Here is a 17,744-nt window from a genome sequence, read left to right as displayed (position 1 = left end):
TATAATGCCACTTTTAAAGATGTACAGGTAAAATAGTGGTAATGTGTCTATATCACAAAGAGAACATTTTTTTTTGCATGTGTTTGGTTTTATAAGACTCAGGATAGCACAGAGGCAAGAAACAGGTTCAGAACCCAGGCTTCCTATATATTAATTCTAGTGACCAGGCAAATTATCTATTTAACTGTAGTGTACTTTATTTTTTAATCAGTAAACAAATGTCCAGTTAATATAATTGTTAGGATAATTAAAGAAACTAATGCAAACTATAAGAGGTCAGGTATTCCTATCACATAGTAAGCATCCAAATGAATTTAATTACTGTCTTATTTATTACTATTATTGACCATATGAGACAGAAAGGGAGACCTCCCATAGGCAGATAGGATAAAGCCTTCAGAGTAAAGAAGGAGGGAATGAGACCATGCCATCCCAGAAGGAGACATCAGGCCTAGAGAACATTCTGTCATTGCCCCTGACAGCTTCAACTACACCACCTTCTCCTTAGCTAGAACACCCTGTCATTGCTGCTGACAGCTTCAACCACATTGCTCTTCCTTACTACCCCTACTGCTAGCCCTAGCAACAGCTGACCACCAGATTTACCCTGACCCAAAAAACTTTCTTTCCTGGATGGATGTGCCAAATCACAAGGTTGGGTCGGTCCTCTTAATTATGAAAATAAGGGTTTAGATTTATGCACTTCTAATTGGCTTATTAAGCTGGGAGCTTGAAGAGCATGACTGGTTCCTCCTTCCACCAATCACCTTCATTAGGTCATAAAATATGCCTTTAAAAAACCCTAGACAACAGATACCCATTGGCATCCGTGACTTAGAACTCCTCCCTCTTTGGAAGTTCTGCTTTCTTCCTATCACTTTAATAAATCCTGTTACCTTGTTCTCATTCCATGTCTATGGATTTCATTCCTTGAAGTGGCAAGACAAAGAACCCATCCATCCATACTCCGTGTTGCATTACTTTTATAATGGATTAAGCTTACCCCAATAAGCTTTTCTCACTTTTTGTGCCTCACTGATTACAATATTAATATTCTGAATTAAGATTTGATATTATTATTATCGTCAACATAAGGCAGTGTTAACTAAAATAGAAGCAACAGTTTTTCTCATTATTCTCTGAAATATTCGTAGCTGGTGAATGTGCATGGGAAGAAGATAAAAGCAAGACTAAGACTGCTAAATAAATGCAATGAAGTCCAAATGGTGAAATGTTGGAAAATGGGTATGATAGGAGGCCAAGGAAATTTCTAAAGTCCTTTATTGGATGAACAAAGAAAAACAAAGGCATTTCAAAGATGGGAATTATCAAAAGGTTTTTAATAAGGGATGGTGGGCCAATTTTCTGGTTTGGGACTGTTCTTTCCATCTTTTAACCCTGGCCTAATTAATAGACCTCTCAACTTACACAGCAGGGAAAAAAAGGGAGTAAAAAGGCCATGTGCCCATCCAGGCTTACAGACCCTCTGTTAGTGGAATCTGTCGACTGTCTAGTTGTTCTCTACCATCTTCAAGCTGAGGGGTCTAGAGACAGTCATATGGCTGTGGCTGACCAGGAGGAATTCAATTTGGTTCATTTTCTTTGGGATCCACAAAACCACCTACCCATAAAAATACCTCATTTCACTCATGTGTTGAGAGCCACAGCTGAAGGGGCCCCAGCAAACTTTCAGACTGCCAGCTGATGATTGGCTCACAGCGGCCCCAGCAACATCTAGCTGATTGGCTCCTCTGCGGTGATGCTCATTGGGCTGTTTCCCTGCCCTTTCAGACCACGGAGCTGCTCACTGGGGGACTTTTTTGGCTCTGCCCACGCGACCCAGCCAATCGGCCTCAAGAGCAGGAGGATTGTGGGAGGTGGGGAGGATTGTGGTTTTGAGGGAGAGGCTTGTGGGAAGCTGGTGGTGGCAGTTGGGCTCTGAGGGTTTTTCCTGAGGAGCTGTTTTGTTTGGCTGTGTGGTTCTAAAAATAAAGTTAGTTTCTTTTGACAAGTGGCTGAATTGTGCCCAGCCAGACTGTGGCATTGAATGTATTATTTAAAGGGAATAGTATATTTTTTTAGATTTAATATATCCCTAACTGATAGGAAACAGATGCTGTGGTGGGAACATGAGTTTAAGGCAATAATTCTATAAACTGGGCTCACTGTGCTGACCCCTGCATGTTTTCTTTTCTTTTCTTTTCTTTTTTTTTAAGAAAGCAAGTTACCTGCAGCCTCACCTGATTTCAGTTGGCAGGATATGCTGCATTCAGCAAACAACCTGTTATCTGAAGAGGTATAGGCCAAAATGCTGATAGAAGAACACAAATTACCCTTTGAGTATATAGGGTGTAGGGAGAGCTTAAGGGGAGGACTTTGTGACCTTTATACAGACCAGACTCCAGAACTCAGGGATATAAAGATATTTCCCCCTAACCATAAAAGCTAAGAATCTGTTCCAATTTGAACTGGTCAGCATGGGACAAAGTGACCTAGAGTTGTCACATATAGTGGGGACTTGAAAGTCGGATGTTGTCCTGCTGTCAGTCAGAAACTTCCCTGGGACACCCATTAAAATTGGAGGGCAGGAGGGGCATGCCATCCTTCTCTTCACTGAGAGGATCTGCTCCATACCTGGAGAGTGTCACTCATGCCTGTTATTCTGAGAGACAAATCTGAAATCTTTCAGCCTGATCTTAAGAACTAGAGACTAGGAGACTTCTGTGACTCCTGCAGATATGCACAACAGGCCCCTGCCCCATAACACAATTAAATAACTTCCTAGTTTAAGAAACTGGATTCAAGAATACTTTTATTTTATTTACCTAGCACAAATTGAAAATGAAATAGAAATCATCAAGGATTCTATATTTTGTTCTTGACCAAAAGGTGTTAACCAGCAAGAAATTCTGTAAATGTTCTCTGATCTCTAACTTCTACTTCTTTTATGGATACTTCTTTAACTTAGTTATTTTACTTCTCCACATCAGAGATCAATAAAGAAAACTGTATATTATGTATGTAAATTCATTTTATTCATATCATGAAAAGCAAATATTTTCACACAGATACTTGCAAATCAAAACAGGAATGTGTTTCACTGCATGAACATTGTTTAGTAGACAAGTTACATTAATTACTGATGGTGATTTTTTAGCATTTGTATCTAGAAACTAATGATTGCTATAGCCAGAGAATACAGTTTTACCTGGGCATACTAATTGAGAAAGTTGTCCTGAGTCATCAAGATGAAACCACTTTTTATGGTTTTTTTACCTTAATAGGCTCAGATGAGATTTGGTCTCCTATGTTTGCCTTATGCTTAATGAAGAACACTCTTTACAGATATTTTTGAAAAGGAAGATCAAAAGTCAGTTTACGAAGCTTTACTTTGATAAAAAATAACTGAGCATGAAAATTCAAATACTCTGTCAGTAGAAAAGCAGTACAGTGAAAAATAAAAACATAGACATCAAAGTAGTAGCAGGAAATATCTTATAATAATGCCTCAAGGTGCATGTGCTAACGTTTTTTAAGAGCTTGAACACATACTTAGAATTTCAATATCCACTGATATGCCATATTAAAAAATTAATAGGTAAAGCTAGCATTTTGAAAACTTACTACAAGAGGCTAACAGAATGCTATAGTTTTTGTAATAATTATGAATATTATTAAAAATAATTTTGTGCTCTATTAATACTAAATATAAACATAAAAAACAAATGCATAACCAAAATTCAAAGAATAGATTTAATATTAATTTAAAGCACCTCAAAATTTTATATAATCATGTGATTTGGAAAACCTTCTAAGAAGTTTAAGCCATTTTCTATATTGTCATTAATATTGTATAAGGGAAACCAAAAATTAAAAGAAGTTGAATGAAAATGACAAAAATAAAGTAAATTGGGTATAAGAATCATCTTCCCTCTATACTGTACCATTGGTCTACGAGTCTATTTTGGTGCCAACATCATTTTTGTTACCATAGCTCTGTAGTATAGTTTAAAGTCTGGTATAGTGATGCCACCTGCTTCACTTTTCTTGCTAAGGATTGCTTTGTCATTTTGGGTCTTTTATTTTCCCAAATAAATTTCATGATTGCTTTTTCTATTTCTATGAAGAATTTCATTGGGATTTTAATAGTAATTGGATTAAATCTGTATAATGCTTTGGTAGTATGGCCATTTTGACAATATTAATTCTGCCTATCCCGGAGAATGGGCGATCTTTACATCTTCAGAGGTTTTTTTCAATTTCTTTCTTTAGTGTTCTATAGTTTTCATTGTAGAGGTCTTTAACCTCATTTCTTGGATTGATTCCCAGTTTTATTTTTTTTTAAGCTATTGTGAATGGGGTAGTTTTCATAATTTCTCTTTCAGTGGATTCATCTCTGATGTATAGGAATACATTTGATTTATGGGTGTTGATTTTATATCCTGCAACTTTACTAAATTCATTTATTCTAGAAGTTTTCTGGTATAATTTTTTGGATATTCTAGATATAGAATCATGTCATTAGCAAATAGTGATAGTTTGAGTTCTTCTTTACCTATTTGTATCCCTTTAATTTCTTTCTTTTGTCTAATTTCTCTGGCTAGAGTTTTAAGGATGATGTTGAATAGAAGTGGTGAAAGAGGACATTCTTGTCTTGTTCCAGTTTTTAGAGGAAATGTTTTCAATTTTTCTCCATTTAGAATGATGCTGGCCTTGGGTTTAGCACATATAGCATTTATAATGTTGAGATATATTCCTACTATCCCTAGTTTTCTAGTGTTTTGAACATGAATGTGTGCTGTATTTTGTCTAATGCTTTTTCTCCTTCTATTGAGAAGATCATATGATTCTCCTATTTAACTCTATTAATATGATAAATGTATTTTTTTCTGTATGTCGAACCAACCCTTCATCCTTGGGATAAATCCTAGTTGATGGTGGTGTACTATCTTTTAAAATATAATTTTGTATGAAATTTGCCAGAATTTTGTTGAGAATTTTTGCATTTATGTTCATCAGGGATATTGGTCTGAAATTTTCTTTCCTTGTTGTGTATTTGTATGGTTTTGGCATCAGGGTATTATTAGCCTCATAGAATGAGTTTGGAAGGGTTCCCTCCTTTTCTATTTTATGAAATACTTTGAGGAGTATTGGTGTTAATTATTTTTTAAAAGTCTTGTAGAACTTGGCCGAGAATCCATCTGGTCCTGGGCTTTTCTTGGTTGGTAGGCTTCTGATGGTGTTTTCTATTTCATTACTTGAAATTGATCTCTTTCAATTGTGTATAACCTCCTCATTCAGTTTGGGAAGGTCATATGTCTCTAGAAATTTGCCAATATCTTCAATAGTTTCTATTTTATTGGAGTATAAATTTTCAAAATAGTTTCTAATTATCTTCTGTAATTCAAACATGTCCGTTGTGATATTTCCTTCTTTTTCTAATATTTTAGTAACTTGAATTTTCTCTCTTTTTCTCTTTGTTAACATGGCTAGGGGGTTATCTATTTTATTTATTTTTTTAAAAGAACTATTTATTTTGTCAAATTTTTGAATTGTTTCTTTTGTTTCAATTTCATTGATTTCAGCTCTGATTTTAATTATTTTCTGTTTTCGACTGCTTTTAGGATTCATTTGCTCTTCTTTTTCTAAGGCTTTGAGATGTAGTATTAGTTAGGTCATTTATTTGTTGACTTTTTTAATGAAGGCGCTCAGTGCAATAAACTTTCCTCTTTGTACTGCTTTCATAGTGTCCCAGAGATTTTGATATGTTGTATCTATATTCTCATTTACTTCTAAGAATTTTTTTATTTCATCCTTGATTACTCCTACTATCCTATCCCTTCATCACTTATTCGTGTATTATTTAGTCTCCATTTGTTACATTTTTAATTTTATCTTCCATTTTTTTATTATTGATTTCTAATTTCATTGTGATCTAATAGAATACAGGGTAGTATCTCTACTTTTTTGAATTTACTAAGAATTGCTTTGTGGTACAAGATATGGTCTATTTTAGAGAAGAAGCCATGTGCCGCTGAGAAGAAAGTATATTTGCTCATTGATAGATGAAATATTCTATATATGTCTGTTAAGTCTAAATTACTGTTTGTATTATTTAGTTCTATAGTTTCCTTATTGAGTTTTTGTTTAGAAGATCTGTCCAGTCATGTTAAAGTCACCCAGTATTATTGTGCTGTGGTCAAGACAAGGTTGCCAAAAACATTCACTGGAGAAAAGACAGCTTATTCAACAAATGGTGTTGGCAAAACAATCTGTAAGTAGCAAAATGAAATTAAACCTCTATCTCTCACACTGCACAAAAGTCAACTCAAAGTGGATCAAAGACTTAGGCACTAAAACAGAGACCCTGAGCCTAATAGAAGAAAAAGTACACCCAAATCTTCACCATGTTGGCCTAGGATCTGATTTCCTTAACAAGACCCTAAAGTTCAAGAAATAAAATCAAGAATCAATAAATGAGGGGTTGGGGTTGTGGCTCAGTGGTAGAGCACTTGCCTAGTATGTGTGAGGCACTGGGTTCAATTCTCAGCACTACATATAAATAAATAAATGGCCATCAACAATTAATAAGTATTTTTTAAAAAGAATCAATAAATGATATGGATTCAAATTAAAAAGTTTTTTTCTCAGCAAAGGAAATAATAAATAATGTGAGGAGAGAGCCTACAGATTGGAAGAAAATATTCACTACATGTACCTCCCATAAAGCATTAATCTCTAGGATATATAGATAACTCAAAAAACTTAACACCAAACAAAACAAATAACCCAATCAATAAATGGGCTAAGGAACTGAACAGATACCTCACAAAAGAAGAAATATAACCAATCTAAATATATAAAAAAGTGTTCAACATCTCTAGCAATCAGAGAAATGCAAATCAAAACTACTCTAAGATTTCATCTCACTCCAAACAGAATGGCAATCATCAAAAATACAGAGAATAAAAAATGTTGGTGAGGATGTGGGGAAAATGGTGCACTCATATATTGCTGGTGCAACTGAAAATTGGTACAACCACTATGGAAAGCAGTATGGAGATTCCTCAGAAAACTTGGAATGGAACCACGTTTGACCCAGTTACTCCACTCCTTGGTTTATACTACAGTATAAAATCAGCATACTACAGTAATGCAGCCACATCAATGTTTATAGCAGCTCAATTCACAATATCTAAACTATGGAACCAACCTAGGTGTCCTGAAATAGACAAATGGATAAAGAAAACGTGGTATATATATTCAATGAAATATTACTCAGCTTTAAAGAAGAATGAAATTATGGAATTTTGCCAGTAAATGAATGGAGTTGAATAATATCATGCTAAGTGAAATAAGCCAATCCCCAAACACCAAAGGCCTAATTGTTTTCTCTAATATGTGGATGTTGATTTACAAGAAAGAGGGGAGTATTAGAGAAGAACAGAGTTACCTTAGATTAGGTAGAGGGAAGTATAGTAGGACAAAAAAGACATTATTATTTTATGTATATATGTGACTGCATGACCAACGTGATTCTACAACATGTACACTCAGAAAAATAAGAAATTATATCCCATCTATGTATGATATATCAAAGTGCATAAATGCATTATACTGTCATGTAAAAAAAAATCAATGTCACAAAAATAGAAAGAAAGGGACTGGGGTTGAGACTCAGTGTAGAGCACTTGCCTAGCATGTGTGAGGCCCTGGGTTTGATTCTTAGCACCACATATAAATAAATATATAAAATAAAGGTACTGTGTCCATCCACAACTTAAAATTTTTTTAAAAAAATAGAAGGGAGAACAGCAGAGCAGCTGAACGGGATCACCAGAAGGAAAGCCAGGAGGGAAAGGGGATGTACTGGGGAATGAAATGGAGCCAACTCTGTTATGTAGATGTATGAATATGTCACAATGAACTCCACTATTATGGATAATTATAATGCACTAATGGAAACAATCAAAATAAAATATACATCACATCACAAAAATAAAAAATAAACACGTCTCTCAAAAAAATATCATCTTCCCCCTTTAAAGATAATTGCAGTATATTAACACCTGAACACACACAGATTCAACAATATGTGATACCCACACCTAAAATGAAAAAGTGATGAACTTATGAAGAATACGAATGACCAACCTGGTGTTACTGCGACTCCGTTTCCGTTGACCACAGGCCTTTCCTCCTCCTCCTCCTCAGGAGGCTCTATACTTGCTTTCTCCATGTTGCTCACTGACTTATTTCTCTTCCGTTTTCCTTCGGCACTTGGAGTGGCTCCCGGAAGTATCTGGTCTGTTACATTTAATAATAATGGTGCTGGTTCAGCTGGAGGCTTTGGGGTACCGTAGTAATTGTCTGCAAATGATATCCAAATATTCTAGAGTTATGTTTTTCTCCATCTGCTTGCATAACTTGTACAAAAATGGAAATCATATTGACAAATTTTGATTCAATCTAATATATATATTCAATCTAAGATATATATATATATATGTGTGTGTATGTGTGTGTGTGTGTGTGTGTGTGTGTGTGTGTGGTTTTATGTCCTTTGTTGTTTCTACTGTATTGGGCTTTAATGCATAAAGACAGAGATCTATTTTCATTATCATCTTTGTATTGAAACGAAAAATAGTCTCATGCATTATTCTCAAATGATACAGTTAATTTCAAAATTATTCAAGTGATTTTGATGACAAGACTTGAATATAAACTTTTAACGATAATTAGGTTAAAAGTCCATGTAGCGGCTGGGGTTATGGCTCAGTGGTAGAGCGCTTGCCTAGCATTCCTAGGCACCAGGTTCCAGCTTCAGCACCACATAAAAATAAATATAATAAAATAAAGGTATTGTGTCCCTTAAAAAAGGAAAGAATCCACATGACTTTTTTGTTGTTTTTTTTTTTTTTAAGTCCCACAGTGTTTTAGAGATGTAAAGCACCTTGTGCTTTTCTGCGGCTTCCAAGGAGCTGTGGCTGTTGGCCTTGATATGTTCAGTACCCTGCTCAGAGCTGTAGCTTCATGCCAGGTGTGTGGTTCCTGTGGCTGCTGACAGTCCTGCGGCTCTAATCATTCTCCATATCACCACAGCTTGTTCCCATAGCTCTATTATCTGAGATATGGAATCATTTGTTTTCCCAATCAGTCTGGGAGACTTAAAAGAGAGACTAATTCTTATTTATCTCTGTAATAACAACCTGGCACATAAATAAGCATGGGATTTGCCTGTATATGTTCAAGACAAATCACTTATTTAAAATATTCTAAAATTTTGATTGATAAAGAACAGTGGTATTGTTTGTAAAAATGAATCTCATTCTTTTAATATCAACTTCAAGCCCATGTTGTTCTTTTTGGTTAATTGAGTAATTTATGCACTCATTTGCTCACTCATTAAAATCTTTATTACTACTGACTCTGCACCCAGGTACTCCAGGATGTGTTTATGGGAAAACAAGGAGTATTAAAAAATCTTCTTTTTTTTCCAAGGTATTCAACAGTCTGGTGTAGAAAATCAAATTTGACGTAATACAGATAAGCATTGAAACAGCAAATGTATTAAACACTGCATCAAGGAGATAGAGGAAGACGGAATACACCTCGATTTTTGGAGAGGTCATTGATGATATCTGGGAAAGCAGAGCGCCGTGAAAGAAACAACCCTGAACTGGAAGATGTAGGATCTAGGCTTTTCTACAGAACTAAATTTCAAGTAGTTTACTTAACCTCAGTAGGGCTCAGATTCTCTATCTATAAAAGGGGAATAGCAATAACTGTTAAAGTCACTTGTGTTCTGGATTGTAAACAACCAAAACATATTCCACTTAGGTTACACACGAGTGATGTGCTGAGAAGATAGGCGGTGGCTGTTAGTCTCAGGAGACGGAGGCAGAGCCCATTTTATTTTCCACAAATTTCATCTGTGGGATCTTCCCACGGGGAAAGGGCTTTGAGATGCTGGGCAGGCAGAAATAACAACATTCCACTTCACTTGCCTTCTCACTTGGTTGTCATCGAGATGAAGTCAGAATGTATGAGGAAGAGCTTGTAAACTGTAAAAGTGCAATGTTTTTAATGGCAGTGTGACCTCATGCTGGCAGAAAGTGAGCAGATATCCTGAAGAATTGCCATGCTACCAGTGTTCTTGCTCATTTTTTTTAGATACTCACAGTTGTAAGAGTAATATAAGGAAAGATTTTTACTTTGTAAAGTGGTTCTTATAAATGCATGTGGTAGTGGGTTTTTTTTTTTTCTCCATTATAGACACTGCAAAGTGGACAGTGTACATTTTGCTAAAAGTTACTTTTTATTTTGATTTGGAGAATTTCACATGCATCAAATCCTTATACGTAACGGTCAAATTCTGAGCCAAACAGAAATCACTAGCTGCTCCAAGAAGTTAATGAACTATTATATGTCAGCATTCCTAAGGGCTAGCAAAATTCTCAGTACACTGCTCTGCTTTCTGTGGAATCTTAATATATACTTATCTAATAAACATAATGTAAAAACTAGTAAATAACCCTCATACAACTCAATAAATGATATAATTTTAATAGTATTCTGAAACTTTAATGCCTTTAAATATACATATTTCTAAGAAAAACAGATCACACTTCAATGTTTCTTAATTCATTTATGTTTTAAGTTTTAAATTTCCCTGAAGGAACTGGCGTGATGGTGCATATCTGTAATCCCAGTGACTGGAAAGGCTGAGGCAGGTGAATTCTAAGTTTGATGCCAGCCTCAACAATTTAGTGAGACCCTGTCTCAAAAATAAAAGAAAGCCATCTCTTATCTCTCCAGCACATCACTCTTGTGTTTAACTTAAGTGGATTATTTTTGGTTGTTTAAAGCCCAGAACACAAGTGACTTTAACAGTTATTGCTATTCCCGTTTTATAGATAAACCGAGCTCTACTGAGGTTAAGAAAACTGCTTGAAGTTTAGTTCTGTAGAAAAAAATCAGATCCCACACCTTCCACCACAATTTACTGAGCTGCAGATGTGGCTCAATGGCAAAGCGCCCCTGGGCTCAATCAACAGTACCAAAAAAAAAAAAAAATTCCCAAAAGTAAATTTTTTTTTTTAAAATTAGAAGTAAATGCATACCATGGACTAAGCTAAATATTAAATAACAGGTCCTGATGAATTTTATTAAGTAATTATACCTATTAGTATCATGTGCCAATTTATATAGTAATAGTCTTTTTCCACAACTCTATTCATGAAACTAACAGATTAATTTTTTGTATGTAAAATTGTATGAATTGTATGAATCATTAGGTAAGACATTAGATTATCTTCATTAGCAAAAATAGTAGTTTAACAGTGGTACAGAAACAATCCAGTTACTACAGAGAGAAATACATTTCATGGGGAATAATCTATTATACCAAAGCAAGATTTTTATCCTATTGCATAAGGAACACTCAGAGAAACAGCAGAAGAATCAGCCAAGCCAACAAGTATGTAAGCCAGTGAAATTACTCTTGAAGTGTATATAGCTTCATATACAAGAATAAAAAGTGCCTTTTAAAAATCATATCAGCATGTTTTCAAATATCAAACTGTTTTAAAATATAATTTGAAAATATTGTCCCACTAAGAATAAAGTGATCCTATGCATAATGTCAGGATTTAGTGAATGTAGAAGTCTCAAAGAACAAGCCAACCACCCCCCACCTCCAACAAAATAATGTGATGGTGAACAGCATTGATCTTGATGAAAAAATCCTGAGTTTGAATTCCCTCATCTAATCTTTGTGTCCCTTAATCTCGCTTCCTCTTAATATCCTTAAATTGATTTTGCTAAATAAAACAGGAGTGCAGCTGTAAAATGACAGCAGTAACAAAAGCAAAAATAAATGGGCAAGGTAGTACAAGCCTGCAGTGCCAGCACTCAGGAGGCTGAGGCAGGAGGATCACATGAGTACAGGAGTTCAAGACCAGCTTGGACAACATAGTGAGACCCCACCTTGTAAATAATAATAATATTTTTAAAAAGTGACAATAACTATGATTAATATTATTCCCAGAACTACAATTTACTGAGCTGGATGCTGTAATGGGCATTTTACATATGCACTCTTGTACCAAATGTGAATTAGCATTCCTCTTACGCCAGAGTGTTGCTATAAAGGTTAATGACAATGAGAGGTTAAATGGTATGAGTGGATCACAGCAGATGCTCAAGATATGGTGACTACTTTTGCCATTTATTCATCACCAGACAGTATGAAGTCATTCTGCCTCTGCAGTTAAGAAGATATGGACCCTGAGAAATTAAACTTTCTCAATACTATACACGAAGCAAGTGGAAAGTCTAGACCTGTTTAACAGGGGGGAGTAGGGGAGTGTGACAACATGCATCTTGCTCAGAACTCATGCTAAAGGACTTCATTCCAAGCCCCAATCAATGAGCACAAGTGTATCAGTTTCTAAAGGGAAAGGCAATCTTGCTGCCAAATCATACTACAGGAACATTTCGGGTGATTTTTGTCTCTTCCCTCTTCCAAGAATAAGCAATGTGCACACTTTGGGGAGGAAGTAGGAAGAAATAAGTTTTTCTGAACCTTCACTGAATATGTTTGTAAAGAATGACCTATATATACATCAGCAGTTTCATTCGACTTTAAAATCAAATTCTACTAACTTACTATGATCTTAAAATGATACATAAAATTATCTACTTATTTCTGTCAAATTGGGATAATCTGTGAACTTACATAGTCTTATTTTTCATCAATGACTGGAAAATTAAAGTGACAATTATTTGAGGAGTCCAATTTATTCTTCAGCTAAGCACTTATGCATGAATACTTTTTTCATAAAGATGTGGCTATAAGAAAGTATAACAGGGTGCATGCACTTATTTCTAATATTATAAAAATGGAAAAGCTCTTATAAATTTGAGTAAAAAGAATAGTTCATAAAATGTTAATAATTTATTTTATAAAAATAAGAACATTTAATAAGTGCCCATTTACACTGGACAGTGACCTATTCATTCATTGCAAAGGGAGAGGAACTAAAATCGATGACACCATTATGAACTCAACCCATCTAAAGCTGCCCTTGGAAAATCTAATCCCTTGCTCTCTTTTAGGAAGATCTATTCCAGCCCATCAGAAGGAGATGAGAGAAACACTCTAATAACTTCTTCACATACTGTACTAGAAGACCATCAAGGAAAGAAGAAGAAAACCTAATTTCCTTCTTCCTTACTGCATTGCTTCCCACGCCTGGAAAAATAAACAAACTGGGTATGGCAATGCATGCCTGTAATTCCAGTGGCTCAGGAGGCAGAGGCAGTGATCACAAATTTGAAGTCAGTGTCAGCAATTTAGTGAAAAATTACTTATAACTTTTTCGATGTAGCTAAAATTACTTTCAACTTTTTAAATGTAGGTCTCAAAATAAAAAAAAAATATGTATGAAAAAAAAAGGGCTGGGAATGTGGGTCAGTGATTAAGTGCCCCAGGGTTCAATCTCTAGCAACCCCCCCCCTAAAAAAACCAACAAAACAAAATAAAACAAACAAACAACAACAAAAAATTACCACAGAAGTCTTAGTATGAGAGAATTTTTAAACCATGTTTTTGTCTTCCAAAGGGTCTACACACATTGATTTTAACCATGAGGCTCGGGGTGAAAAAGGAATAGGAAACCACCTAAATGAATTTTAAACTGTTCCTTCTTTGGACCCTCAGGTTTTGTTGAATAGTAACAGATAGCAAAAGAGTTTTTCCTGCGATGTATCATATTCTTTAGACTTTTAAATTCTGATATTATGACAAAGAGTAGGAAAGACATTACAAATTCACTTTAGGAATGAGGAAAAAAATGAATTTATTTAAAACCTGTCCCATAGTCATTAAAAATAAAAATTTTTCTAGGGAACTGATCACTTTGAATTGTGTTCCCTAGAAGAAAGATGAACACCTGCAGGAATGGCAGGGGCTTGCACAAAACACACCCATCCCAGAATCTGCAGAGAGCTTTAAGGAAAGATCCTCATGTGGGAATGATGTGTAGCAAAATTTAAGTGACTCAGAATCTGACCATAAATGAAGCAAACAGTTTGATACTTGGCCTTCTTAATGGCACCTGCACAATTTGACTCTGACATTAAATGGAGAAGGCAGTTTCCCATCCAATCATAACCAATTTTATTAGAAAACCTGCCAGATCATAAGTAAACAATCATTTGAATCCACAACCAGATATTTAGATTTATAGTAGCAGAAATGGATATAAAACGAGAGGATCCTAACTAAATTCATACTCAAGGACATGTTTAACATTTAAACAAGAGGTAGTAATAGTTGAAACCAGCACCAAACTTCATTCTAACTCATGTCAGACGTGGCAAGAATTAGTCAGATGGCTACATTTAGTAAACTAGAAATTTTATAAGTACTAGAGTAAATATAACCCAGCAAATATTATATTTTTCTAAAATTGCATTCCCTCACAGAAAATCAGATACAAATTCTTGCTTTAGAATGCTTTTGTCAACTGATTTTTGAAGTTATTTTAGTAAGCAATTCTGAGGCTTAAATTTGGGTCTGAGAAAAAAAAAACCCCAACATGTCATTTCCTCATCATGTCATATATAGTTAGTAGCTTAAAACCAAGATGTAGAAACTCCCTAACCTCAAAAGATAAGGTCTTTTTCTCTTATGGTAAAAAGCGTTAATCTTGCATGAGCCAGAAATAGGGAAAACACCAAAATAATATTTTGTGGAGGATATTTATATCAAACAATATACAATTAGATCTTAAAAAATTCTTAACTGTAACTTTCAAAATGTGCACAATTGTACAAAAGTGTAAATATTTCTATTTTCTTATACATGAAATTGAATTATTCTGTAAGAAACTCAACCTAAGAATTTTAAATTACATTAATGCTGATTTTACAATAGTTTGTCCCCAAGGACATAATTCTAAATTTTACTGTCTCACTTTACACATCCATACTCAACAGAAAGTCATGCAGACAGTTCAATTTGACTAGCAGTTTTGAAGCTCAGTGGTCCTTTAGACAGAACATCACCTTAGACATGTTAGCTAATGTGCACAGGCACAGGACAATCATTGCTAAATCTAATAGTCCATGGGCTGGCTAAATAAGGTGGTTCATTCATTTAAAGGATATCAGACACTCTGCCCTGCAGTGACTACTCTTCAGGCATTATCAAAAGAGTTCAGAACAGTTCCCATTTCCACCAAATAACATACATAAGGAAATTATGCAAGGAAATCCTCAAGAGAACAGAAAGAAGTCACATTTGGTATTTTGATGTCAAATATACATCTGCTTTTAAAATAAAGCATTTTAACATTTATAATTATAATAACATAAGAAATTAAAAACCTAATTTAAAGTATATCACATTTATCAAAAGCACATCACATTTAAATAATATTTAATTCTTTTTAAAAATAATATTAAATTCTTTAGAGGAGCATTGTCTAGAAAAAATAATGTGAGCACAGATGAGCCACATATGTAATTCAAAATTTTCTAATTACCTACATTGAAAAAGTTGAAAGTAATTTTAATAATATTTTGCTTTGCCCAACACATTATTATTTCTCTGTATAATCAACATAAAGTTATTAGTGCAATAGTTTACTTTTTATCATATCTAATCTTTGAAATTCAGGGTATAGCTTATACTTGCAACATATTTTAATTTGGACAAGACCTCTTTCATATGTTCAATAGCCACATGAAAGTAGGAGCTATGATACTGGATAGAATGGCCTTAGATAATTCCCTTAGTGTCAAGTAACATGTTAGGTTACTCTATAATCACCTGATTAACACATTTTCTCATAAATGATGAATTAAAATCCGTTTTAAAATGACTGAAAAAATTGAGTAAATAGCAAAATACATTTATGGTTTTAGGTGACATTATGTCATTGATATTTCTCTTGTTGGATTACTTTGCTACACTGAATATATGTGAAATAATAAGCATCTAACAGATGTCCATTTCTTAGTGACACTTTTTCACCTGCTTCCTGATCATACATGTTGTCACTTTATCTAAACTTGAAAAATTTACTTTTAACTTTATTATCAAGATCTAGGTTAGAAGGTTAAATATAAATGAATGTTTCAAGTAAAAAAATGTAAGTATGGACTTGTGTGAGGAGCATTGGGACTTTATAATTAGTCATAACTCAGAAGTAGAGGAATTGCTGACTTGTGGCAATAGAACAGAAGCAGAAATTCATATTCTATTTTTCACCTTTATGGATCACCTCAGTATCACATTCTCAAGTTAGACTCCATAGTGTTCAATACCCAGTGCCCCACACTCTCCTCTCACTAGTCTACTTTCCCATATCACACTTTTCACAATTTCAGTTTTCTTCTTCTCCCATACATTACATGTGTACCATTTACAATTTCCTTTGGGTCTTGCTAAGTTAGTGAATTACCATCAATAAGCTATTTTGAACTATGATATAAATGACTATATAAATGGCTTAGTAGATCCTACATAATGTTTGTATTTTAACAGGATTGCAGATGGTAATCCAAAATGTTAATCATAGAATATGGAAAGCAACTAGTCAACTAGTGGGGGAATATATTTTTCAAAAAAGTCTATAGTGTTCCTCAAATCACAGTACAGGTGTCATCCTGCCTAGTCAGGGTACCTAGTAGGGTGGATAGAAGACTCTAGTCTCTCAGGGAACCCATGCAAAATGTCCATGTACATGTTTTTAGAAACCAGTATTCAGAAAAAATAACTTATAATTCCAGTTAGTAACAAATTGATAAGTCTGGCTTTTTTCAGTGGACTTATATTTGTTACTAACATAATTAATAATTGTTTAAGATTTTTAAGTGTCTAGTGAGCAGATGATTAAAAGAAAGTCTCTTCATGGATGAGTAAATAAGAAAGTAGAAGTGAAATTTCAATGACTTTATAATCACAAAGCTTAGCAGATTCTTATGATAGTCATCTTAATTAAATTTACTTCTTCAAAAATTGATAAAGGAAACTGAACCTTTCAAGGACAATATTATGTTTCTCAAACAACATTTATGGCTTGTCATAAAACTTCATTCTCCCAATGGAATTATTAACTATGATACTAAGAAAAATTACTGCAATGTTAGGAGACCTCTAAAACTTTCTTTTGTCACTGCTATGCAAGTAGTGTACCCAGGGAAGTTTTTGAATAATCTTAATTTGATTGTTGGTTAAAGACTAAAGAAATTTGCCAAATATCAAATCTCTAATCCTCAGTTGCTAATAAAGTTCTGGAAAAAAAAACAATAAAAAAGAATATTATTTCTACTTGGAGAATTTGTTTGCTAGATTTTTCCCAAGCCTGGTACTCTGTGCAGAGAGGATTTAGAGTCCTATTGCAGAGGTTACCACTAATCTCCTCAAAGACTTTGGATTACATATTCAATTCCTGTGAACCTTGTTTTCCTCATTTATGAAATTATATATAGGATCATATATCTAAAGTATTTCTTATCCCAAAATTATATAATGAAAATTTTTTAAAAAATGTGATGGCACCAGGAATGATGACACATATCTGTAATCCCCGCTACTGGGGCATCTGAGGCAGGAGAATCATGAATTTGAGGCCAGCTTGGACAACTTTAGCAATCTGAGTAAAGTGACTGGGGATATTACTCAGAAGAAGAGTGTTCCTGAATTCAATCTCCAAAAACCAATAAATAAATTA

The 17,744-nt window shown here is 34.3% G+C and overlaps 1 protein-coding gene across 13 annotated transcripts in view; it reads right to left on the bottom strand.

Moving 5' to 3' along the window:
• Window positions 1-17,744, bottom strand: part of Magi2 (membrane associated guanylate kinase, WW and PDZ domain containing 2) — a 1,272,989-nt gene that overhangs the window by 449,219 nt on the left and 806,026 nt on the right. For 12 of the 13 annotated variants that reach the window (XM_078040157.1, XM_078040153.1, XM_078040152.1 and 9 more), the window contains one exon: window positions 8,155-8,370. The exons of the other annotated variant lie outside the window; for it this stretch is intronic. In XM_078040157.1, the coding sequence (XP_077896283.1) occupies window positions 8,155-8,370 (216 nt within the window). The remainder of the gene's footprint in view (window positions 1-8,154; window positions 8,371-17,744) is intronic. 13 annotated transcript variants of the gene reach the window in all.

The sequence above is a fragment of the Ictidomys tridecemlineatus genome, chromosome 2 (assembly GCF_052094955.1).
Source record: "Ictidomys tridecemlineatus isolate mIctTri1 chromosome 2, mIctTri1.hap1, whole genome shotgun sequence".
Classification (NCBI taxonomy): domain Eukaryota; kingdom Metazoa; phylum Chordata; class Mammalia; order Rodentia; family Sciuridae; genus Ictidomys; species Ictidomys tridecemlineatus.
The sequence above is the reverse complement of the archived record's forward strand: the minus strand, read 5'-3'. Positions and strand labels throughout refer to the sequence as shown.